The 23,518-nt window shown below is 45.4% G+C and overlaps 1 protein-coding gene across 1 annotated transcript in view; it reads right to left on the bottom strand.

Moving 5' to 3' along the window:
* Nucleotides 1-23,518, bottom strand: part of LOC103271359 (sterile alpha motif domain-containing protein 12) — a 216,688-nt gene that overhangs the window by 61,014 nt on the left and 132,156 nt on the right. The window contains exon 3 of the mRNA XM_008068833.1: nucleotides 2,013-2,142. Coding sequence (XP_008067024.1) covers nucleotides 2,013-2,142 — 130 coding nt within the window. The remainder of the gene's footprint in view (nucleotides 1-2,012; nucleotides 2,143-23,518) is intronic.

The raw sequence follows: 23,518 nt of genomic DNA, 5'->3' as shown, positions 1-23,518 counted from the left end.
TAAGGAGCTGCCCAAGGTCCCAATGAAGCTGCAACTTGCCAACACCAGGGTGTTTCATAAAGACCAGGGGTATCACCCAAAGTATATGACAACTGTGGAACACGGACCTCAGTCAAACACTATCCTACCATTTATCCATGAGCACTGAAGCACAGATACTTACTTCTGTGGAGTGTGAGCCTCATACTCTCCAAACCATTATAAGTGCTTATCCTTCCCCCAAGGGGATCTCCTAACTCTTACCCTAATAAAAGATAACATGCCTTCAAATGGGATCATGAAAGAGGCTCTACAGGCATTAAGGGACATTATGCAGCCATTACTGAAGATGGAGACCACACCAGGCAAATGGTACTAAGAAACAGATGACTTCCAGGATGGCATAACTGACACTTATGGGCTCTTACATGCTTAAGGGAGGGACAAAGCAATGGGATCTGGACCTGTGGAACCTCAGCTGAGTGGCCCACACTGCCTTCAGGATTTCAGGAATTTCATCAGACGGGACCATTCGCTTTACTGGGGGGGGGGGCAGCGAATGTGTACAGGGCCACTTTTGCTTAAGTTAGGAGGTTTCCACCCTCTCATCATCAAGTTAGCCTGAGTCCCGTTGGGTTTGTCCTTCTATATTTAGACATTATATCAGCATGGTCAACAGGACTCTGTGATAGTTCAGCTCAGCAATTTTTAGACATTTAGAGCTAGAACCCCTTTTAAACCCATCTAGTTTTCTGTATGATTCAAATGTATAAAACACACACAGGGAGCTGCTTTGGTTGACACACCCATGCTACCCAAAGCACACATGTGTCCCTTTGGCATTCAAGGCCTTCATGGAACACATTTTGAAAACCATCAACTAGTTTCTGCTCTCAGGAGGTGAAGTGACCCTTCTCAGACCTCACAGCTACAGGGAAAGAACTGAGCTACAGAAAGAAGCACTTTCTGCTTCATGACTCCCTTTCAAAGTAACAGGAATGACCAGAAGCACCAGAGAGGTTAGGCTGTTTTGGATAGAAATACTGGGCTTGGAAAGAGGTTTGGCATCTAGTGTTGAGCAAGTCACTTTCCCACCAGGCAAGTCACCTTTCTACCAGGGTGTCAGCATTCTCCCAGAAAGAAGGAAGGCCCTGGACCCTACTCAGAACTTGACATGATCTCCCCTGGAGTCACATGGCTTGGTGCAGAGTGTCCACAGTCTTGCCTCACTGCTTGGTCTGTTGAATCTGAGGGTGAGGCAGGAAATAGAAGAGACCCATGACTATGTTGAGCTGCCGGGTGGGTGTCTTTGGACCACATAGCCACTCACCCTCCAGCTGACAGACGCACTCTGAAGGGCCCTGACAGTCCAGGACAGCTGGAGTTTCTGTGTCCAGGTACCTCCTGACCTCCACATGTAATGCTCACATACCCTTAACCTAGTGCAGTCTTAATTTGTGCCTTGAAAGTATCAACTCCAGGGTTGTGAGTATTACTACACTTCACTTCAGAGACTTAGGACATCTTGAGCAGACACAGAATGTTGCCATGGGGCACCAGGGGACAGAGGACAGGCACAGCGGGGAGGGTGGCTTTCCACCAGGGGCTCTTGGTCACTGGATACAACAACCAAGTCAAGAGAGTCAATACACTTATATCCAAAGCGGCAAAAAGTAATCTCCTTGTCTAGAAGCCTTTGCTACTTGGAAGATCTACGTGGTGACCCTGAAGCCAAGTTAATCTGAAAGACTCCCTTTCCCTTTTCTCCAGGATGAAGATGCTCTTGCTTCCTCTAGGATCCCCCAATCCCACACCCTATTCCCACACTTTTATCCTGGATGCACAAAATCCCATTTTCTCTAATAACCACATGGGATATCAAGTAGCTCGGCTCCCAGGGATCTGGAATTGATCACCCCTTTTAAAGTAAACCCAAGCCAAGAGATGATGGTAAGGAGCTGCTTCATGGGGAGAATGGAGGGCTGTAGGGATGGGAGGGGAGGAGTGGATATCTTGGACATTGTACACTTTACCAGTTATGTCGTGCTGCTTGAATGACTCGCTGTAGATCTGATACTGACTTGGACAGTGTTTCTTCAACCACTTGCAGACATCCTGCTGGGTCCACAGAGCCACCGGCTTAGACAGCTTCACCGCAGCTGACTATAAACAGAGAAGGAAAGGAGATCTGTCAGTGGCGGGCCAAACCTCGGAGGGTGCGACTGAGAAAGTCTGAGTACAGTGGAGGCCCCAGCTAAGTTCCTGCTAGAAGTGTTTGGTTCCTGCCCTTCCCTAGTCTCTGCATACCTTCTCAGTTCTGCTAAAAGCCTCGGAGAAGGAGTCCAGGTGGAGAAGTGTGAGGATGGTCCCAAGCTACCCTCTCCTGGGGAAGGTCCTGAGGAGGCCCTGGGCAGTGGAGGGAGTTTCCTCTAAATACTCCAGCAACAAGACAGTGGTGCTGCTAAGCCATTAATTAAGTTTTAGGGGTGAAAGAGCTGCTCCCGAGAGCCTTTCTCTGTATTCCAAGGAGGTGCCTGTCTCTTTCTGACTTTGACATCTCCAAGGCCCAGCACAACACGGGTCCCAGCAGGTTTTGGTACTATTTCAGGAATGAATGTTACAGGGTTTAGATACCTGTACATTGTGATGGGCAAGTCTGCCTGGGGACCTGGACTTGGGTGCCTTGTGAAGTCTAGAACACCAACAATACTGCAAAGGAAAGCAAAAGTCAGTCCCACCTACAGGCAGGGATAGTGATTAGGTCACAAGACAGCAAGGCTATACAGAGAAGTCAGCAAGCTAAGGTCTTCTATTGCTCCCTGACACTTTCAGGGAAGCATTTAGGAGAAAAGAAACACAGCAAACAAAAACACACAGAAGATTCCGGCTTCTGACAAACGGGATCACAGATGCATTTGTCAATTAAGCAGTGCCCACTCTGAGTCAGATGCTGGACTCCCTCTGCACCCTGGAAATTGGTGCAGGCTGGACTAAAGTTCTACTGTCTAGAAAAAAGAGGGCTGTCTTACTGACAGTGCCTTAAAGGGCCTTGGTGGTACAAGGATGTGGCCTGAAGAGTCCCTGCCCATCTCCTGAGGCAGCACCTCCATCACTTCATCAGTCTTTCAAACAGAAGCAGAGGAGAGCCTTAATTCAGTGAGGGTGCTTTAATATCTTTCTGACAACTGCTAACATGTCTTGATTTGTTTTGCCAAAGAGAGGGCTGGCTTTAGTCTCAGAAACATCAACAAAAAGCAGTCTAGCATTTAATAACTGTTCTGTTTTATTTTTTTTATAGTCAAGATCACCTTTATTTTTATGGCAAATAAATTACAGAAAAAATAAATTTTATATCTACTTTGCTTTTAAAACAAATTAGATTAAAAAAACCCACATCCACTCAGTGCACCAATTTTAAGAAATAAACATTAAGGAAACAATAGTACAGATGGTGAGAAAGTAAGAGCAAGAACAGTGAAAGAATTGTGCAAGTGATTCCCGTTTGGAAAGCATAATGCTCAGGTATTATTTTTATTAGTAGAATATATTTCTAGTCATATATGTCCTTGGGCCATCAACTACAAAATCATCACAAGCAATGCTTATCACTTTTTACCTTGTACTGTGATAATTTTTTCTTTTCCTCTTATTAAGCGTGGTAGATTGAGTTTTCCAAATATGATTTCGTATAAATCCTACCACATATATGCACACACACATGAATTCCTATAGATGTATGTACATGCATGTCTGCTTTTCCTCAATGTGACTGGGGTTCCTTCCACTGATATTTGGGGCTGATGCTCCCTCCCAAACTGTAGCAGGGACGTGACCAACCTGACCACAAGTGCCATGGAGTTGGTGCGCATGACTTTTAACCCTCAGCCCTAAAAGGATGCAGCCTCTGCCTGACTCACTCTCCACCCTCACCACCCTGTGATGAGGCCTGGGCCACAGCCGAGACCACATGCTGGGGCTATGGCCAGTGCCCCTGCTAAGGTCTCAGCTGACAGCCACCACCAAGTATGTGTTTACCAGACACATGAGTAAACATACTTCAGTTGACTCAGCCAGCAGCCTTTGAACCTTAATCTTCCAGTGGAGATCCCCAGTGTCCCAGAATAGACATGGCCACCCTTGCTGTGCTGAGTGAATTTGTCATATAATATGTGAGCATCCTAAATAGCTATCTAATCCCACTGGGTTTGGGAATAACTCGTTTTACAGCCCTAGTAACTAGAACATCCAGTGAGGATGGGAGTGTAAGGGCTGTTATTACTCAGCTCCCAGAGTGTTTGGATTTTAATAGATGCGGTATGCATCTATAGTAAGTGAATGAATGAATGAAATGAAAGTGTTCATGGACACATCTGGCTATTCGATCAGCAGTGACTTTCAAGTACAGCCCTTGTTGCTCTGTCCTGCTGTATGCCCTGCGTATGTGACTCTTAATCAAACGTGTCTGCCTGCCCACCATCCTTCCCCCTGGTGTCCCAGCTGCAGCCACACTCCTAGCCTCTATGTGAAGCCATGTTGACCGTGTTCCCTATTACGATGAGAGGGCCCCACGTATGGAGTATCAATGAATAAATTTATTGGTGTTGTTGATGTGTAGTGTTTTTCTTTTTGCCCATCATCACTTTCTTGCCTTTGCATGATTAGGAGACTCAAATGTTTCATCTTTTAACTAGAAACGTGCTTACACCATGTTCCCTAAGTCAGCACCTCTGCATCTGGTTCTTTCCCGCTCTAGAAATTTCCCTTCAGATTAGCTGAAGGAGATTGTAGCTGACACCTCATTACCCAGAGACTATCACAAGTTTCCTGCAAGTTAAGCGAGTCACATCTCTTGGAAGCTCCTAGACACAGATCACAGAGGCTGTAGGTAGGTAGGGGCAAGGCAGAAGAGCAGAGCTTACACAGCACAGCATCGACTCCTCCCTGGAAGGTCCTACTTGAACTTGATCAGGTCCCAGGAGTGAGGCCCACCTCAGCTGGGCTCCAGGGGAGACTTTCCCAGCTCCAGGCCAGTCTACCAGGCCAGTGTGCCAGCGTGCATATCAAGTTTTCCTTTCACCATCAAGTTGGCGATTCCGAGGCTAATGCTCTTCTTGCAGAAGACACTCTTGCTAGGTAGTGACTTGGTATTACTCCAAGCATTGGAAATGGGCTGTTAGAATCTTGTGAGGCCACAGAGATGCCTCCACATGATCCAGCAAGATGACACACAAGGGGGAAAAAGACTCTTACTGCTCATGGCCACTGTCTCTTTCCATCAGATGGCAACATATGCAGTTTGGCTTCCTTAAGAAATGGTGATCCATTTGCTACATGATAACTTGCTAAGAGCCTTAATGACTCTGGCCCTCTGGCCCCCTGCTCCCACCCTCCTGCTCCCCATGTCGCTCCCCTCTGGACTCTAAGAGTCAACTTTCATTTGTTCTGAATCTCACTTCTATGTACCACTTGGAGCAGCAAGAAGCAGATGTGAAGCCCATGTGCACTGAGCTGATGACTGGTCCACTGATGGGCCAAGGTGCAGGGCCATGGGCACCACTGATGCTCACCCTTCCTTGTACCCAGCAGCACAAGCTCTCCATGGAGACAACTTTGGTTTGTTTTGTGGTCCTGAGAGAGCCAAGGCGGTTTGTTATATCAACCCCTACGCCTTGTGATTCCACACAGAATTCCTGACATTTCCTCCTGAACTGGTCCAGGCCTTGCTGTGACCAAACTGGCAGTGCGTTCCAGGTACCTCTGCCTTCTGTTTTATAGGAAGACCTCATACTATTCCTGCAGAAAAGGTTGTTTGCAAATTACTCTTTTTTTTGCAAGTAGTTTCTATTTAAATGTACTCTTATACAATAATTTCAGCTATGTTTTATAGAAATTTCTGATTTGTGTTTAACTGGAAAGAACTCTTAAGCACTAAGTTCTAAGTTCTCCAAGGTAAACCTGAAACTTTTCTGCTAGGTAACAGAATACTTAAATGCTTTAAAGAAATTTAAAATTAAAAGAACATAAAACAAAAAGACTTTAAAGTTAAATTTTATTTTGTAATTCAATTATCTCTTAACTTATCTGTTTATAATATAAATTCTCTTTTAATTTACTGAGTTTTGGTTTATAAGAGAACACTGCAATTAAAATTTCCCAGTGGTTGAACAAACTCTTAACTAGGTGAGCTGACATGAAGCCCAGTTGGCTGACTGTGAAAAACAGAGAACGTTGAGACCATTTACATCTATTAGCAGTACAAAGTGAGCTTTATGGCCAAATTTCAAAAAGTGGTGAACATATTTTTAGTATCTCATTATAAGCAAGCACGAGCAAGTGCTAAGGATTACCTCTGTCTTTCCTGACTATCTTGTAATGTCCTTTCTTTAGTTCCCAGGCCTCTCTTTTACTGACTTCTATTGTGTCATTACTCAAGATTGCAGAAAGAGAAGGAGGAGTGGAAAGAAAGAGGAGGAGGAAGAAACACAGACATAAAACAAATCATCAAAGTCAACTCTAGCAGCTTTTAATGTTCACGCACCCCAAAAAGTATCTCTAAATATTGGAAAGGATGAGCTAGTTCACAGAATACCTGGCCTCTGGATTAATTAATTTTAAAGTACTTGATAATGCCATTTTTTTGTCATCTTAATCCTTTCATGGTTAGAAAATTTTAAAAAGCCATCTTGTCTATTGTATGAAGTATCCAGAACAGCCTATGAAATTTACTTACTAATGGTCATTCTTGGGTTTGGACCAAAATATCTTATGAGAGGTGAGGCTTCTAAACTTTACGCCTCCCCAAGAGAAGGCATCTCAGTGCCAGAAAGTTTCCAGGTAAAAGTAAACACATTTCCTTTTGGGTGAAAGAAAGAGAAATATGTATTGTGTTTCTTCACCGTCTTCCATCTTTAACCACCACTCCGATATCACTGGCTCTCACCAGGCTTCCCACATTGCAATGCTCATCCCTTCGTATACGTAAGAAGAACCCTTGAGCAGCTGTCATGGGCAAGAAGCTAGGAGGACTTTTCCAAACATATGTGAGGCGTTTTCAGTTTCTTCAGTGTTCCTCACAGGATACTGACTTTAGACTTCTCACTTCCTGACCTTCCTCATAGTGAACTGTAGCATGTTCATATTTCCTTCAAACAGCAGTGTCCTAAATGTGGTAGCTCCAAGCATGGGACATATTATTGAAGCCTAAGCCTTTATTATTAACAATTCATATCACTGGCTCATACTAAACTTAGAGAAAATCCAAAGCTTTGGATTTTCATTCTTCAAATGAACTTTCATCAAACTCAGGCTCTCTTCTCCCGAAGGTAGATTTTTCTGAACTCCAATTTTATTCTGAAACGCTTATTAACCAGTGTATTTGTTATTCTCCCATGTTTGCACCACCCATGTAAACAAAAGCTCTTTGAAGTCCTCAACAACTTTTAAGAGTGTAACAGAGTCCTGTGACTATCAGTTTGAGAATTTTTGTTTTAAGACATCATTGTTGGAGTGTCATTTAAAAAAAAAAAAAAGTAAGTAAAGTTGGTCAGAGACAATGTTTTCACTTAATTTGTACATATCAAATTTTATTAATGGCCTTTCAACTTCCTAAATGCTGAGAACCAGAGACTCACAGAAACTGAATGTTTTCAATGAATCTCAGTAAGCAAGTGGCATAAGTTTAAACCTAATGCAAGAATCCAATCCACTTTAAGATATCTGTGATGGTGGCTAATAAACCTGGACTATGATAAATATATCAAGGGAGATATGCGTGTGTATGTGTGCAAACAACTTTACTGGATAAAGACCAAATGTCAATACCCAAAATGAAAACATATTTTTTTCTTTTTTTCTCTCTCTTTCTCTTTTGAGCTACACAAAATTGGGAAAACATCAATCAAGATTCAAGAGTTTCCATGAAAATTCATAGCACCAGGTAAAGTATCTTGTGAAATAGGCCACACCATTGCTAATCAGCATTGATGACTTAGAACGCTCTTTCATTTGAAGCCACAGGCAGACGATCATCATCTTTTTCAATGATTCTTGAGTCCTGCTTTTGGAAAAATGCTTGTCAAATCTGCTCACCACCCTCTGTGTTAATTTCCATTTCACACATCACATCAGGGCTCTCCGCCAGGCTGCATAGCTTTCTTTTTCTTACCATGAATGTAGAGGAATACATCCCAAAATATACCTCCAGATCAGTCTTCTTCCTGAACTACAGAATCATACATGCAACTGATGACACCACAGTTTCATTTGTATGTCTAATAATCATCTCAAATTCAGCATGTCTAAAATGGACCTCCCATGCTTCTCCCCAGAACATTTCATCTGTAGTCTTCTATGTTTCATATGATAGGAACTTGTACTTCCCACTACTGGGGACACAAATCTTGGATTTATTGTAGACACCCTTCTTTCTCTTGTATTCCACATCTAATCCATTGGGGAAACCTGATGGTTCTACCTTCAAATGCATCCAGACTCCAATCTTTTCATCACAAACATGGCTGCAATCCTGACTGGAAACGCTACTACGTCAATTCTGAACTCCTGCATCTGGTACCTAGCACCCCAGCAAGTCATCCTGTTTTTCCTTTCTACCTGCATAGCTAATCCCTTCACTTCCTTCAAGGCTTTGTCCAATGCTTCCTTCTCAATAAGGCTTGATCTCACTGTGTAAAAATGCAACACTGCTCTCTCAGGGCTTCCAGTACTCATGGCTTTGCTCCACTGTGTCTTGGTAGCAAGCATCATCTTACATACCACACAATTCACTTGTCGTGTCTACTGTTTATTACCTGTTTCTTCTCTCTGGCTTGCGACCTGCATGAGGGCAGAGGTCTTTCTCATCCTGCGAAGCAACCCAAACTTTAGAACAGACTGGTACAGGCAGGGACTTGGTGATTATTTGCTGAACAAAGGAAGATCTATTCGGTCCATCATCATACATTACAGCCCCCACATCCTGAAAGCCAGAACATGGGTTTGAGTCCCAGCTGTGTCCTGACAACCCCAGGATGAGACTCCGCAGTCCATCCTCCGATTAGATTTCTTACTTGAGCCGAAGAAGCAGAGGCAGCCGAATGCTGTGGTTCCCAGCAAGGCAGCTCACAGCTCTGATCCTCAATTTTTTTCCTTCTCAACTGGGAGGTATGTGATGAAACAAGCTTGGCATGTGGACTTCCGACAGCCTGGACTGTAGCACTGGCAGTCACTAGCATGGGGACCTAGGGCCAGCTACTGACCCTCTCCAGACATGTTTATTATTTACACTGCAAATAAAACCTCTCTTGTCGTTTGAGGAAGAATTAGAAATGACTTAAAAAGCACTGAAGTGGGTGCCTGTCATGTGCTATATGTCCCGAAAGCACATCTTAGTATCTCTCGAATGGCCTTGTGTGCTCTTCTTTTGGACCCATGCCTGCCATGAGGAGGCCAGGTTCAGTGTGGTGGGCATGGACAGCCTCTTCAAGTCCAGACCACTCCCTGGACTTGAGTGAGTTGTAGGTATCATGCGATGATGTCAGGTGCAGCCAGCTGAGATGGAATGAAAACAGCTGATAAGAAAGGAAGAGGATGAAAAGGCAGTGGGAAACGGAGTCACAGAAAGAAACAGAAAGTGAGGATATGTAGAAAAAGAGAAGAAAATGTCGGAAGTAGACACCAAGTTAAGAGAGGCACAGGGGTGCTACTCCTTCAGGTCAGGTTTTGCTGCAACTACATAAACATGCCTCATGTCTCGTCTACTGTGCCAAATCCTGCTGCCTGTTCCCTCTGAGACTCATAGTCTACCCACCCTTCCCTCCAGGGACAGTCATGTTCTACGTCCACACCTCAGTCCACCTAGCTCCCCTAAGCACCTCTAGGGCTGTCTGTAAAGGCACAGCCCCCAAATGCACAGATGCCCCTGCACATGCTGTGATGTGCATACTACAGTACAGAGGCTCACATGCTGCCTGTGAGACTTAAGGGCCAAACATGCTGCTGGGCACTGGGGCCCCCAGCAGTGAAACCCACAGAGCAAAGAAACAGATGTGCACAGGCAGCCAACAGGAAGCGAGGTATCTTGGGCAGTCAATGGCTCTGGTTTCAAGACCTGTTTTTCCTCCAGGCCAGAGCATGAGGTAGTGGGAGGAATCAGAGAAGACAGTCATGTTACACTGTGTCTCCTCCTTCCCAGTATGACAGGAAAACCCTCACTTACCACATGGACAAGCATACCTATGGAGGTGCTGTGTGTGCAGGACACACAGGCACACGTACTCTCTGGGCACGGACCTTACGGCAAACCCTGGATGAATGTGGATGAATGAAAGCATGACAAAAGCAAAAATGAAAACAAATATGAACCATAAAAATGGTTATTGATCATGATATCATCTCATTTCTACAACCATTCCTGTGGAATAACAATGTGGTAGACTGGAACAGAAACGTCCTCCATGCAAAAATGCCTATGGCATGCTACTGGAGCATCCCACCATAAGACAGCATCCGTGGCCCCTCCTCCTGAGTTGGGGGTGGGGAGTCATGCCTGGGCTTGCCTTGCCCAGAAGAACATGGCAGAGGTGACGCTGGCCAGGTCTGGGTGGAGTGCTCAAGGGGTCTCATGTACTGTGCCCCCTCCCTTGCTTTTCAGAAGTCCCTATGAGAACACGGCCCAGGGATACAGCCATCGAGGCCGTTCCAGACATCAGAGTAGACCCCACTTTATAACAGACTAGAGGAAGAATTGTTTTAAGAACTTTAGATAAATCGTCTTGGATTTTCCCAACAAAGTAGGTATTACTTCTAGCAGAGGTACAGGCTTAGAGAGGTAGAGTCACTAATCCAAGGTCACTGATGGATTTCAGAGCTGCATTCAGTCCAGGTCTGCAGTAACCTCAAACTCTATGCTAGCTTGACAGACAGCAAACCAAAAAAGGACAAGAGACATGAGCTATCTTACTGAGGTGTCCAGTGCCAATGGCTTCCTTAATTAATCGATTAAGATAAAGCTGAAGCAGGGCTCGGTGGCTCAGCCTGTAATCCCGTGCCTTGGGAGGCCGAGGTGAGTGGATTGCCTGAGCCCGCAGGTTCGAGACCCACCTGAGCAACTTGGTGAGACCTCATCTCTACAATAAATCAAAAACTAGCCGGGCATGGTAGCGCGCACCTGTATTTCCAGCTACTTGGAAGGCTGAGGCGGAAGGATCACCGGAGCGCAGCAGGTCGAGGCTGCGGTGGCCGGGAGCGGCCGCTGCACTCCAGTCTGGGCGACAGAGTGAGACTCCAACTCAAAAAAAAAAAAAAAAAAAAAAAAAAAGATAAAGCTGATGAAAGACAACTCTGCCTTTGTCTTCATCTGGGTAAGCCGAGGCAGAGCTGGGTCAGAACCAGCCACCGGCACCGACTCCAGGATCCCTCCACTCCCTTCATTGCAGAAGAAGGCACAATTCTGTATTAATGATAAGGAAGCGCTAACCTCTCTATCTCTTGATTATATCACCAGTAAAATCAGGATGAAAACATCTACCCTGCCCATTTTACCAAGTTGTTGTAAAGATAAAATAAAATAATTGAAAGACTGAGTGTTCAATTTGGATGATCTTACAGACAAGAGAGGGCTGATGGGGCTGAGGGTTGCTGGTCACCATGCTGTTGGCACTCCAGAGAAAACAGAATCACTAGAGCAATGCTGCTGTGATTGTACTTAGCAGGGCAGGGTGGGGACTCTGAGGCTCTGGATTTCACCAGAGGAGGGTTGGTCTGTACAAAGATTCCAATACTAATATTCTTGGGCTGTAAAAGTTAAGTTCACACAAAGGATAGCACCCCCCCAGCTCCATGAACTCTTGGTGGCAAAACAATTTTTATACCTGCTCAATTCTGCCAAATGAATAATTAAATTAACTGAATAGATGAACGGTTGGATGGATGGACAGGTGTATAGATGGATGAATGAATCAATGGCTGGATAGACAGATGAGTGTATGGACAGGTGGTGGGTGGATGTGTGGGTGGGTGGGTGGGTGGATGGATGGGCGGGTGGGTGGATGGATGGATGGATGAGTGATTGGATAGATAAATGGATGGATGGATGGATGGATGAATAGGTGGATGAATGAATGGATGGGTTATTGGGTAGGTGGATGGATAGACAGATGGACGGATAAATGGATAAACTCTGTCCTGGATCCCTATCCTCCTCTGTCCTAGTTTACGTCTTCTTTTTTCTGAAACACATTCATAAGCAACTTCCTAAGAAAGACTTTGTTAGATAAACATTCTCAGTAAAAAAAAAAGAGTCTTTTTAAATTTTTTTTTCTATTTTAAAGATGTGGGGTACAATTCAGGATTATGTATACAAGTAGTCACCATACAGGTAAAGTCTGAGAAAAAGTCTTTATTCTACCTTCACATCTGATTGATAACATGACTAGATACAGAGTTCTAAGTTGGAAAAAATCCCCTCAACCCTGAAGGCACTGCTCACAGTGTTCTCCCTTCAAGTGGTGCTGTGAAAAGTCTAAGTTTCTTGATTCTCACTACTTTTGGGATACCTTATGTTTTTCTCAGGCTTTAAGGAAGCTTTTTTTTATTCTTGAGATTCTGAAATTTTATGAGAATTTGCATAGATATGGGTCTTCTTTCATTTTCTGATAGGCATTCAGTACTCCCTTTCAACTGAAAGATCAAGCCCTAGTGAATCTTATGTAATTATTTTAAAATTATATCCTCTACTATGTTTACTCTATTCTCTTTTCTAGAACTTCTATTATTAAATAGTGAACCTTCCAGACTGATTAACTACGTATTTAAAAGTTTATTTTTAATTTGATTAATTGTGGTAAAGTACACATAAAATAACATATCCATCTTAATCACTTAAGTATACAATTCCATAGTAATAAGCACATTTGCACAGTTGTATAACTATCATCACCATCCATCTCCAGAACCCTTTTCATTGTGCAAAACTGAGACTTTGCAACCATTAAACAATAGCTCCCCATTCCCTCTTCCAATTTCCCTTCTACTTTCTGCTTCTGTGAGTTTGATTACTCCAGCTGCCTACAAATGGATAGATGCAGTATTTGTCTTTTTGCGATTGGCTTATTCCACTTAGCATAATGTCCCCAGGGTTCATTCATGTTGCAGCAAGTGTCAGAATTTCCCCCCTTTTCGAGGTCGAATAACATTATCTGGTCATCATGAAGGAACTGTTTGAGGTCACAGTCTGTTTCAGTACCTCACACAGTCTCCCCACACTAGCTGGGCTCCCTTCCTCATCCTTGCACTGAGCATGCTCTTGTCACAGCCACTGAGGCATGAGGTAGCAAATTCTAATACACTCTTCTGGCACCACCCCTTCTGGCACCACTCCTCTTTCGTGCAGCCTCTTGGTGACACCTGACACAGCAGGGTATACTTTCTTCCTGAGACACACCTTATCCTGGCTTAGTGCATGTCCCTGACGTTTCTCTCTCTACCTCACTACCACTCCCTTTCCTTGTTGCCTCACCCCTTCCTCTGACCTAAGGGGTGCACTTCGGGTTTGGGCCCTGGAACCCCCTCTCTCTACACTCTCTCCTGGGGTAGTTTCAAGACCCACTAGCTTTAACTATTGTCAGTAAGTCAAGGACTGTCACACTTTCTCAATATCACTCCATCTCATCCCACTCATTGACATCTCACTTGGATGCCAGCAGAACTCTCAGACTCAACACGGCCAACACAACTAGTGTCTTCCCTCAGAACCACTCTTCCACACCTCAGCAGACACAAGCCAAAGCCCAGTAAGAACCCTTCACAACTTAGCCTTCCCCAACTCTCCAACCCTGCCCCCCGACATACATATACAGATACGCATACATGTATAGACGCACATGCATACGTAGACACACACACACATATACAGACACATGTACACACATACAGAGACACATATATATGTAGACACATGTACAGACACACATACATATATAGACACACAGACATGCATATACACACATACATAAATAGACACATACGAAGGAGGGGGCCAGAAAAATTGGAATTATCTTTCAGAGGGTGGACCCTTGGCAGCACAGGCTTCCCCGGCTAGGTGAGTGTTCTAGGAACCCATTGGCATCCATGTACCAGTTAGTGTTGTTGTGAGGGGCTGCATTTGACTTCAGTAAATTTTTTTGGAGATTCTTTCAACACATTTGTCCATTTCATGATGGCTGATTTACAAGCACACCTGCCCACAGTGAGTTGAATGTTTCAGTAGTTTCTGACCAAAAATAGCATGACATTCATACCCCACCCTCCCTATTCACCCAATCTTGCCCTAAATGACCTTTTTTTGTTGTTGTTATCCTGAGTGAAAAAAAGCCCTCAAAGGAAAACATTTTGCTGATGTGGAAGAGGTGAAACAAAAAATGGCAGAAGCACTAAAAGGATAAGAACTGACAAGTTCAGAAACTGTTTTGAGCAGTGGAAAAAGAGTCTTGATAGGCCTATTGCATCAAACGGAGAATACTTTGAAAGTGACGGCAGTTTAAACATGTAAGAATAAATACAAAATTTTTTATAAATAAATTCCACTTTTTGGGTCTCACTTGAACATATATAAACATACACATGCATATACAGACACACAAATACATACATGCATACACATACATACATACATACACACACACAGAACTGTGGAGTCCACCTAGAAAGCATTCCAGGATCCACACACTCACCTCCACCTGTACTCCTTCCACTCACTTCAGAGGCAACCATTTCTCACCTGGACTCAGGCAATGACCTCCTATTTCCCATTTTTCACACATGCCACTTACTGTCTGCTGTCCATAGCATGATCAGAGTAAACTTTAAACATGTCAGTCTGACTGGGTCCCTCAGAAGCTGTCCCCTGCACCTGTAATAAAATCCCAACCCTACCTTCCAGCCTGCAAGGCCTCTGTCCTAATGCATCTCCTACACATCTTTGCCCTGGCCCTGATGCTCCAGGACTAAGATGTTCTTACTGTCTCTGTCCCTCCACACATATGCCCATTCTTAGTGAGGCCAGTCCTCCTCTCAGATGTTCTCATGTCTAGCTCCGGTATGTCATTCAGAGCTCAGTTTAAACATCACCTCTGCAGGGCTGTCTTACAAGACCATAGGATCTTAAGTCATCCCCAAGACACTCTCAACACACCCATCCTCACAACAGCCCATGTCAAGATCTGAGGGTTTCCTGTACCCATTTACTCCATTTCCCCTGGCCTAGCACCTTGGCACTCAGGGGTGGACTATGTAAAAAATATGGCACTCTCCATTGTCAGACTGTGTCCGAATCATATGTACATTCTGGAAGTAAGATCAGAATAAAACTTTCCTCCCTGGGTCTCCTCCTGCCCCAACATGTCAAGAGGGCAGGGTTTTGATGCTAAGACAAGGGAAGACACCTACAGAGCCCAGGGGTGGCTGTGTGCACCTGACTTGACACAGGGATGGCTCTGCCCTGTCTCCATTCACACATGTTGCCTGGACACTTGCTCTGTGTCTAGCATCGTGTGGGGTATACAACAGTGAGCATGGGATAGCTCAAAAGAGGGCTTTTCTCCACTATATATTTATGGTGTGAGCCCAACAGACCAGGAACTGGAAAGAGAGAGGCTGCATGACGTTGCAGACAGGCACCAGCCCACTGCTCAGATGGAAGGGCCAGAACCCGGGTTTGTGACTCGGTCTTCTATCTACTAGCTCTGTGATCACAGGCAGGTGACGGCATTTCTCCAAGCCTCCACTTCATTACAAAAGCGAGGGGATAAGTATATTTATCTCATAGGTTTGCTATGAGGATTTAACTTAATAAATGTAAAGCATCCTGTTCATCCCTGGCACTAATAATAATTAGTGATGAGTAACTGGCATTCTCTTCTATGAGTATTTTATTATAGCTACCACCTCTGGTCCAGAGTTAGTAGCCTCCACGAGGCTACTAACATTCTTATTGTTACTCAAGACAGACAAGGCAGGAGGAAATCAGAATTAAAATGCATTTTCAGAAATGCTTGCTGACAGCTCCATAATACACCAGCTTCATCACTTCCCAGGGATGTAATTCCCCCAGATCCATAGGAAGGCAACAATGTAAAGGACTAGAGTTCCCACTTTATGGCTCCTTCCAGAAAACAGCATGGAAAGATCAGAACCCTGCCCACACCCTGGTTGTTTCTCAGTGGAGGTAGGAAGCTGGCTTTTATCACTAGAAGATGGGTGTCAGTCAGCATCATCATGGACAGGCTGCAGGTATCCACATGACCCAGACCCTAGCTCCCAGCCACACACCCTCACGGAGAGGAAGCAAGCTCCTCTGCTTAGTCTTCTCTTCCTATAACTGACTTCTGGGTCTTTGAGGCTCCCTGCTCTCCTCTAGAGGGGCTCATTTGGGCCAACAGTAGATACCTGGAATCTCCCTAAGTGACTCCAACTGGGATCAGTGATGCTATCTGTGGAAATGGAGTCAAATCCTCCAGTAATGCCTCCAATCCAGAAGACCACAAGTGCAGCCATGTGATAAGCATGCCCAAGACCATGGGGATGAACAACAGCGCTATCTGACACCCCAGAGTCACTTCCCCTCCCAAGTGACTCACATGTCCCCACCATACAGAGCCACGTCCCTTCCAGGAGTCCATCCCAATCTCCTGTTATTCCCTTCCCATAAGCTTCCTTCTTTGTCTTCCAACTCCATTTCTGTTTTTCCCTTGAATGTGGTTAAGAGTCTTTGGCCTGTGTCAGTGTACATTCTTTTCCACTGCTGTTCCAGGGCCGAGTTCTGAGCCTCAACTGCTTGGCATTCTGAGCAAGTGCAAAAGGAGGCCAGGGATGAAAGATATCAGCTGCATGTCTTGACCTCTTTGATGTGAAAGTGCATTAACTTGATAATACAAGTACCTGGGTCACATATTTGATATACGACCAGAAATAATCACATGCAGGCATCTTTCTGATGATTTGAAAAAATCCCAGAAAAGGATTCCAAACCAATTTCCCACAGTTCTCTGCTCCTCCATTACATTATTCTGCTGTCCTTTTCATACATCAGCAAAGTCATTTGGGATTTTAGAGTCACTTGGGATTATTGATTACAAAGCAGCAGAATCTTTCACAGTGTGTGTGGGGGACACAAGCCACCTCTCAGCCAGCTCCTCAATCACATTATTTCTACTCATCAAACATATTTTAGGCCATCATTCTTAGAGTCAAACTAGTTTTCAAGTTACTACACTTCATTCAAAAATGACTATACAAAAAGTTTAAAATCTATAGATTTAATGCGCCTGACACTTAATTTCATGCTCTGTTTGCCCCATTGTTCAAAGCAAATAGTAGTTAAGTTTCTAGCTATGTATGAGCATGCGTATGTATGTGAGTGTGTGAGTATTCAGTTCATAACTTCAGTTGTAACAATGTTAATATATTACTTAAAAAAAATCGGCTATACAGGAGAGCTGCCAAATGATGATTTGTAATCTATCACATTAACACTGCGGCTCCTGTTTGCAAAGCATGCTGGTCTCCAGGTGAGCATATCCGTGGCACGTCTCCACCTCCTACATTCAGCAAGCTCCTTCCAGATGAGAAGGGGCCAGGCAGGGCAGTACAAATGCAGGGAAAGCACTTCTGCACATTAAAATTCAAACCATTAAAAAGCTTCAAACAAGCAAGCAATTACAAATAACCAGGGATGACTATTTGGGGTCAGGTATATGCAAAGATTTTTGAATCTGCCTAATATGTGGCCCCTAATAACTCCTCAAAGTTTAAACTTATGTAGGATGAATTTTTAATAGCAGGCAGAAGGCAAATGTAGATCGCGAATAATTGGAAGATTCAGTCACTCACAAAATAGTGAATCAAGTATCCACTACAGGTAAGGCACTTGGGGTACACTGGTTGACACCTGCCCACCATGGCTCCAACTCCGACACGAGAAACAGATTCTAGACAGGCCAACAGTCTGATGGGGCCCAGCACAGGTAGTCACTGGACCAGAACAGGGGTGGGTGCCATATGTTCCAAGTGGGGTGTCAGGCTCACTTCTTGTCACAACAACTCACTGAAACAAAAGCTCTGATCTAAGCTGGGGTAAGATTAACTATACATCTCATCACACAAAAATTAAAATGTCACAAAATTGACTTAAGTATAAGCTTCTAATTTTCAACAGGTACTTGCTTCCCAGTAATAACAATGTGGCCTCCAATCTGTTCTGAATTCTAATGATATTGCCCCTTACAAATGCTCCACCCATTATTCTTTTTGTTCCACAAATTATAATTTACACGGTCCTATAAGCACACAATTATAATGTCCTATAGCCACCCACAGCATTGGGCTGTTTGATAAGCCTGACATCAAACTAACAATCAACAGCCCATCATTAAACGGAGGGGAGATTCATGTATCCAACTTAATTTACATATTCAACATTTATTAATCACCTACTGTATGCCAGGAACTACATTCTCTGCTGAGGACACAGAGATGGAGAATCAGGGCTTGAGGTCAAGGGTCTCTAGAAGAGAAAGGAAAGAGAAACACTATGAGGGGAAGGTGGTGGACAACCAAGGCACAGGGACAGAGACTAGCCCCAGATGGCAAGGGCAGTTGCCTTCCTGCCCCTGCACGGGTAGATGTGGGACGCAGGCTGGAGGCAGTGCTCACAGAGGGTCTCCTCAGGATGGAGGCACACGAGACCACCCAGAGATGGAAGAGAAAGCCATATGCCTCGCTGGGGGGGAGAGGCATGAGAAGGGAGCACAGAGTAGAGGAGTGCAGGGAGGCTGGATAGGGCTGGGCAGCCCTCATGCGAGGACTGGTCCCAAGCGGCAGGCCTTGCCTGCAGAGACTGCCCACACATGCACCTCCTGTGGGTGGCTCAGGCTGGGGGCTGCCAATAGGGGGGAGATAGCCATTCTTGCAGCCTGTGGCAGGCTGCTGGGCCTGGCCCCAGACTGGTTCCCAGTTTCACTCCACTGACAGCTCCCCAGAACTGTCCTACAGCCACAGGGTTGCCCGGGTCTGCCCCGCCTCTGCACACATGTTGAATCAGGGGGTATTGCCTCCTCCTCCCTGGGAGAACCCCCATGCCTCCCAGCCCACATCAGACACAAACCTTCCTGAAGGAGTTACAGCTCCCCACCTTGTCCCTCCTTCAGTTGGTGTCCCATCCCAGGGAGACTCATCTGTGAAAATGCCTCCTGCCCAGGACCTTGGCTCCAAGGGCACTGGCTACCTTTCCCTCATCCCGCCCTTTCCAGTCCCAGCACAGGCCTTCCCAGGCAGTTGTTGATTACATGAAGATTCCTTTGATATAATTTGCCATTCCAGTAGCCACCTAACAAAGATTTAGGCACCCAAGACAGATGACACTGCACTATGGGTGCTCTCATTAATTAAAAAAAAAATTATACGTGGAAATACTTGAATGTATTCTCACTGTGGTAATATAAACAACACAGACGTGCAAGGACCCTCGAAACCTCTCCATCTCTTCTCCCAATGCCATTTGTCTCAGCAAGGGAGCACTGAAATCATCCAGAGGCACACTGTCTTCCTTTGTCTTCTACACACGCACACCTGGACAACAGGAACACATCATCTTCCATGGAGCCGGCCCACCCTGCAGGAAGGACAGCGCCATGGACACAGTTTCCAACTGATGTGTGCTCCTTGGACTAGTTGTGCCTTTGTGAAGTGCAAATTAGTGTTTTTCTAAGAGTTTGCAGGGTGCAGCTCCACCTCACAGCCCCTACGCTGTGGAAACACAGGCAAGTGTATCACATGGGCACACGGTGGCGTGCATGACTGTTATGCTGTGGAAATAGGCATGCATGTCACATGAACACACAGTGGTGGGTGTGGCTGTTATGCTGTGGAAATAGGCACGTGTGTTACATGGGCACATGGCGATGCATGTGGCTGTGGGAGCCATGGGAGTAAACACTCAGGAACGTCTTACACGCCACAGGGTTTAACATGCTGTAGAATACCTGCATTTGATTCTGCCAGTCTTGAGAACATGGAATCCAGTGAATCTAATTTTGCTACAGTCCCATGCCTGTTCCTTCCTATGATGCTTTATTCAGATTTTGCTCATTTCTAATATTTTCAGACACAGCAGTTCAGTATTACATGCACATCTGATGATGTGATGCCTTTAGAGATATCACTTATTTCCAGAGACTTCTGATAGCTGTGTCTCACTTCTCCCCCTGCTGGAAGTGGAGGATCTGGTTATTCTGGTGAACTTGTGCAAATCTTGCCTTGATTTTGACACCAAACTTGAACTTGATGAGACAACAGTAGTTTTTACTTTCCTGCTACTAACAGGCATGTATTGAGTATTGACTATTTTAGGCATGTGGAGGCATCAGTGACAAAACAAATATACATCACTCAGTTTCACACAGACCAGATACTCTAGAGCTAAAAAGGAAACAGTATGTTTGTATGCGTGTTTGTCTGTCTGTCCACCCATCTGCTGGCTGGACTAGCACTGTGAAGGCTGGAGTCAACAGAATCCTCCACAAAATCAAAGCAGAGAAAAAGTGACAGGCAGGCAAACCCCACACCAGGGCTGCGATGGGGACAATGGGACCCCCAGACCACTTACTAGGCCGTGAGCCACAAGTCAAGCACCACACAGGAAGAGAAAAGGCAATTCTGACCATTCCCAAGTGCCAGGATAAAAGGTTAGGTCCTGTAAGAGAGCAACAAAAAGTGCAGGAAAGAGCTGAGTCCAAGCAGAATCCTCCATCAGTGTAGGGAGTGGATGGCATCTCGCCAGACCAGGACACTAGAATATCACAGGAGTGAGAGGCCAGAGCCTTGAACCAGGCCGCCCCAGAGAGTGGTGCTGTCAGTGTGGGCCATGGGGACATCAGGCCTGCCAGTGCAGGGTGGGACGCAGAGGCAGGCAGGCATTTATGCATCAGGAAGTCTAGGACAAATACGAGGGTTGCCTGGAAACATAGGAGGAAGCCCGTATGTGAGACAAGGCTGGTGGTGAGATGGCAGGAGGCGGGGATCCAGGAACAGGCTCAAGAGGGGACACAGACTTCAGGGAGGGGCCCAGGCAGCCCCAGCCTTGTAGGAACCAGGGGACAGGTGGGAGAATCCAAACAGAAATGAGACCCTATCCACGATAAGGACCAGGCTACATGTGGGGCTGCGCTGTACTCACAAGGACCAAGTGGCAGGCCTGAGTCCAGCCAGGGCCCCTTGCTGTTTCTGTGAGGAACAACCCACACCCCTCACCTTCGGCTGGGGTGAACTCTTCAGTGTGGGGTCCAAGGCTCCGGTTGGGCTGGGCATCACGCTCATTTACTGGTTTGGCAGGAGGAGGAGGGAATATGTAGCTTTGGCAACACAGCTAGAGTTGTCAGGCCTTAATTAGATTACTGGATCAGCCTCCACTAGCAATGGCTGTCCTTTGGGAGGTCATTCAATCTCTCCATGAGACTCTGTCTGAGTTCTCACAACTAAGAAATGAAAATAAAATTTCAGAGGCAGCTTGCAGGATGAGCCCACAAGAGCAAGTGCTACTGAAGATATGGCTTTCTGCTAACCCTACAATCACACACTGCTCTTCACCCCTAGCCTTGCAAAAATATAAGGGGGTTGGGAGAAGCCCCTGCAAGGAATTACTGCAGGAAGTACCCCTGCTTTATATTTATAAGGACAATGGGGTAACTTTGATGAGCCTGAACTGATGGTGCTGCCAAATCGTATTACATGACTGAGTCAACACCTCAAGAATCTTGCAAAGGAGAAACTGCAGGGACAGATGGACTCTCTTTCCACGGGGCCATGAGAATTGGACTAGAATCACAGAGGACACTTCAGAAGAGAGGGGCCCAGAAAAGGGGTGCTGAAGGCTGACCGTAGTTAGAACCAGGGACAAAACCAGAGTAAGTAAGGAGAGCTACGGACACATGGGGGGAGGGTATTTATTTGAAGCCGGCCAGTGGAATGCCGACTTCTTAGCTAAGAATAAATGGCTCTTCCAAAACCGCCATAGGCAAGTCAGAAAGGCACAGAGATTCTTCTGGGAGTGGCCTCAAGGACACATGGAAATCACTCTGCGTTCTGTAGTTTGGCTTCTTGACATTGAGCAAATACCATTCCTACCTGGTAAAGGCTCCTAGTAGGTCACCCCTTTTAACTTTGACTCTTTTGATGGGCTAAAAGAGTTGCACAAAATCTGCAAATGACATGATCTGAAATTGGAGCTAAAATAATTAATTATAAATGGAGAATATTAGTCACTCCGAGACTTACCCCAGCACAGAAAGACTTGGAAATTCCCCCCCAAGTCCTGTTGAAATGGTTCAGGAGACTGCTAAGCTTTGCTGCACTTTCTTTACAGAATAGTTTGGTCTTTATGGACCCAACCATGCAGGGGCTATGCATGGTTTCCAGGGTCTGATCCAGTGGAGAAGGTTCCCACAGGGGGGAGGTGACTCCTACAGCTTTAGCTGTAAGCCTGGATGAAAATTAGGGTGACCAGCATGGAGGGTGTCAGGCTCAGGAGCAGCCGTTTGACCTCCCAACCAAGGTACCTTGGTGCACACCTTCAGGTGAGTGATCTGAGCTTAGAAAGCTTGACAGCTTCTAACATGATGACTCCAGTGCCATGATGTCCAGCAACCTTTATTATTTGATTTGACTTTCTATTTTTTTTTTTTAATTTTTTTTAGAGACAAGGTCCCAATATGTTACCCAGACTGGACTAAAACTCTTGTCCTCAAGCAATCCTCCCGCACCAGCCTCCCAAAGAGCTAGGATTGCAGGTGTGAGCCCCTGTGCCTGGCCAATGCTGACTTTTTACACAGGGGCTAAAGGTTGGGGATAGGACTGCCCCAGGCACCTGCCTGCCTGTCAGCTAGGTGCAGTTCTCATTTAAATCAGTAAGAGGGACTTCTCCTTCCACAAGCACCTTCCTATTCTTCTGAGTGGTCCTGTGAGGTCTCCAGACATGTTTAACTAGACACATGCAAAGCAGAGGACAGACCTGGAGTCCCATAATATGTCATGGCTGCCTTAGGGGCAGCTGTGCACGCTTTTACAGACTTCAAAGGCGGTTACTGTACTTGAATGGGAAAGAGTTCTTTTTTTGTTTTAATTAGGGCAAAATAATTTCATACAAATAGGATGTGAGCGCTTATTCCCAACAACTTGGCTTTCCAACCCAAGGTGACCAACTGTCCTGTTCTGCCCAGAACCAAGGAGGTTCCGGGGACTTCCAGTGTTGCAGTAAGGCAGTCCTGGAAAACTTCTGGGATTCATGACTTTCAGTGCTAAATCTACCAAGATGAACTGGTCACCCAAGCACAGCCCTAGTTTCTAAGGCAAATCCACTTTCTAAAGGAGGCTTCGTTGATCATCAAGTAGTAGAGAAAGGGAATATGCAGAGTACAGGAGGGGCTGAGGATAGCCTCACCTCACAAGGGACTGGGGATGTCCCCACTGCACAAGAGACTGGGGATATCAAGGG

Source organism: Carlito syrichta, unplaced genomic scaffold (genome assembly GCF_000164805.1).
Source record: "Carlito syrichta isolate Samal-C Ts95f unplaced genomic scaffold, Tarsius_syrichta-2.0.1 Scaffold311583, whole genome shotgun sequence".
In the NCBI taxonomy this organism is placed as follows: Eukaryota; Metazoa; Chordata; class Mammalia; order Primates; family Tarsiidae; genus Carlito; species Carlito syrichta.
This window is presented reverse-complemented; position numbering and strand designations above follow the sequence as displayed.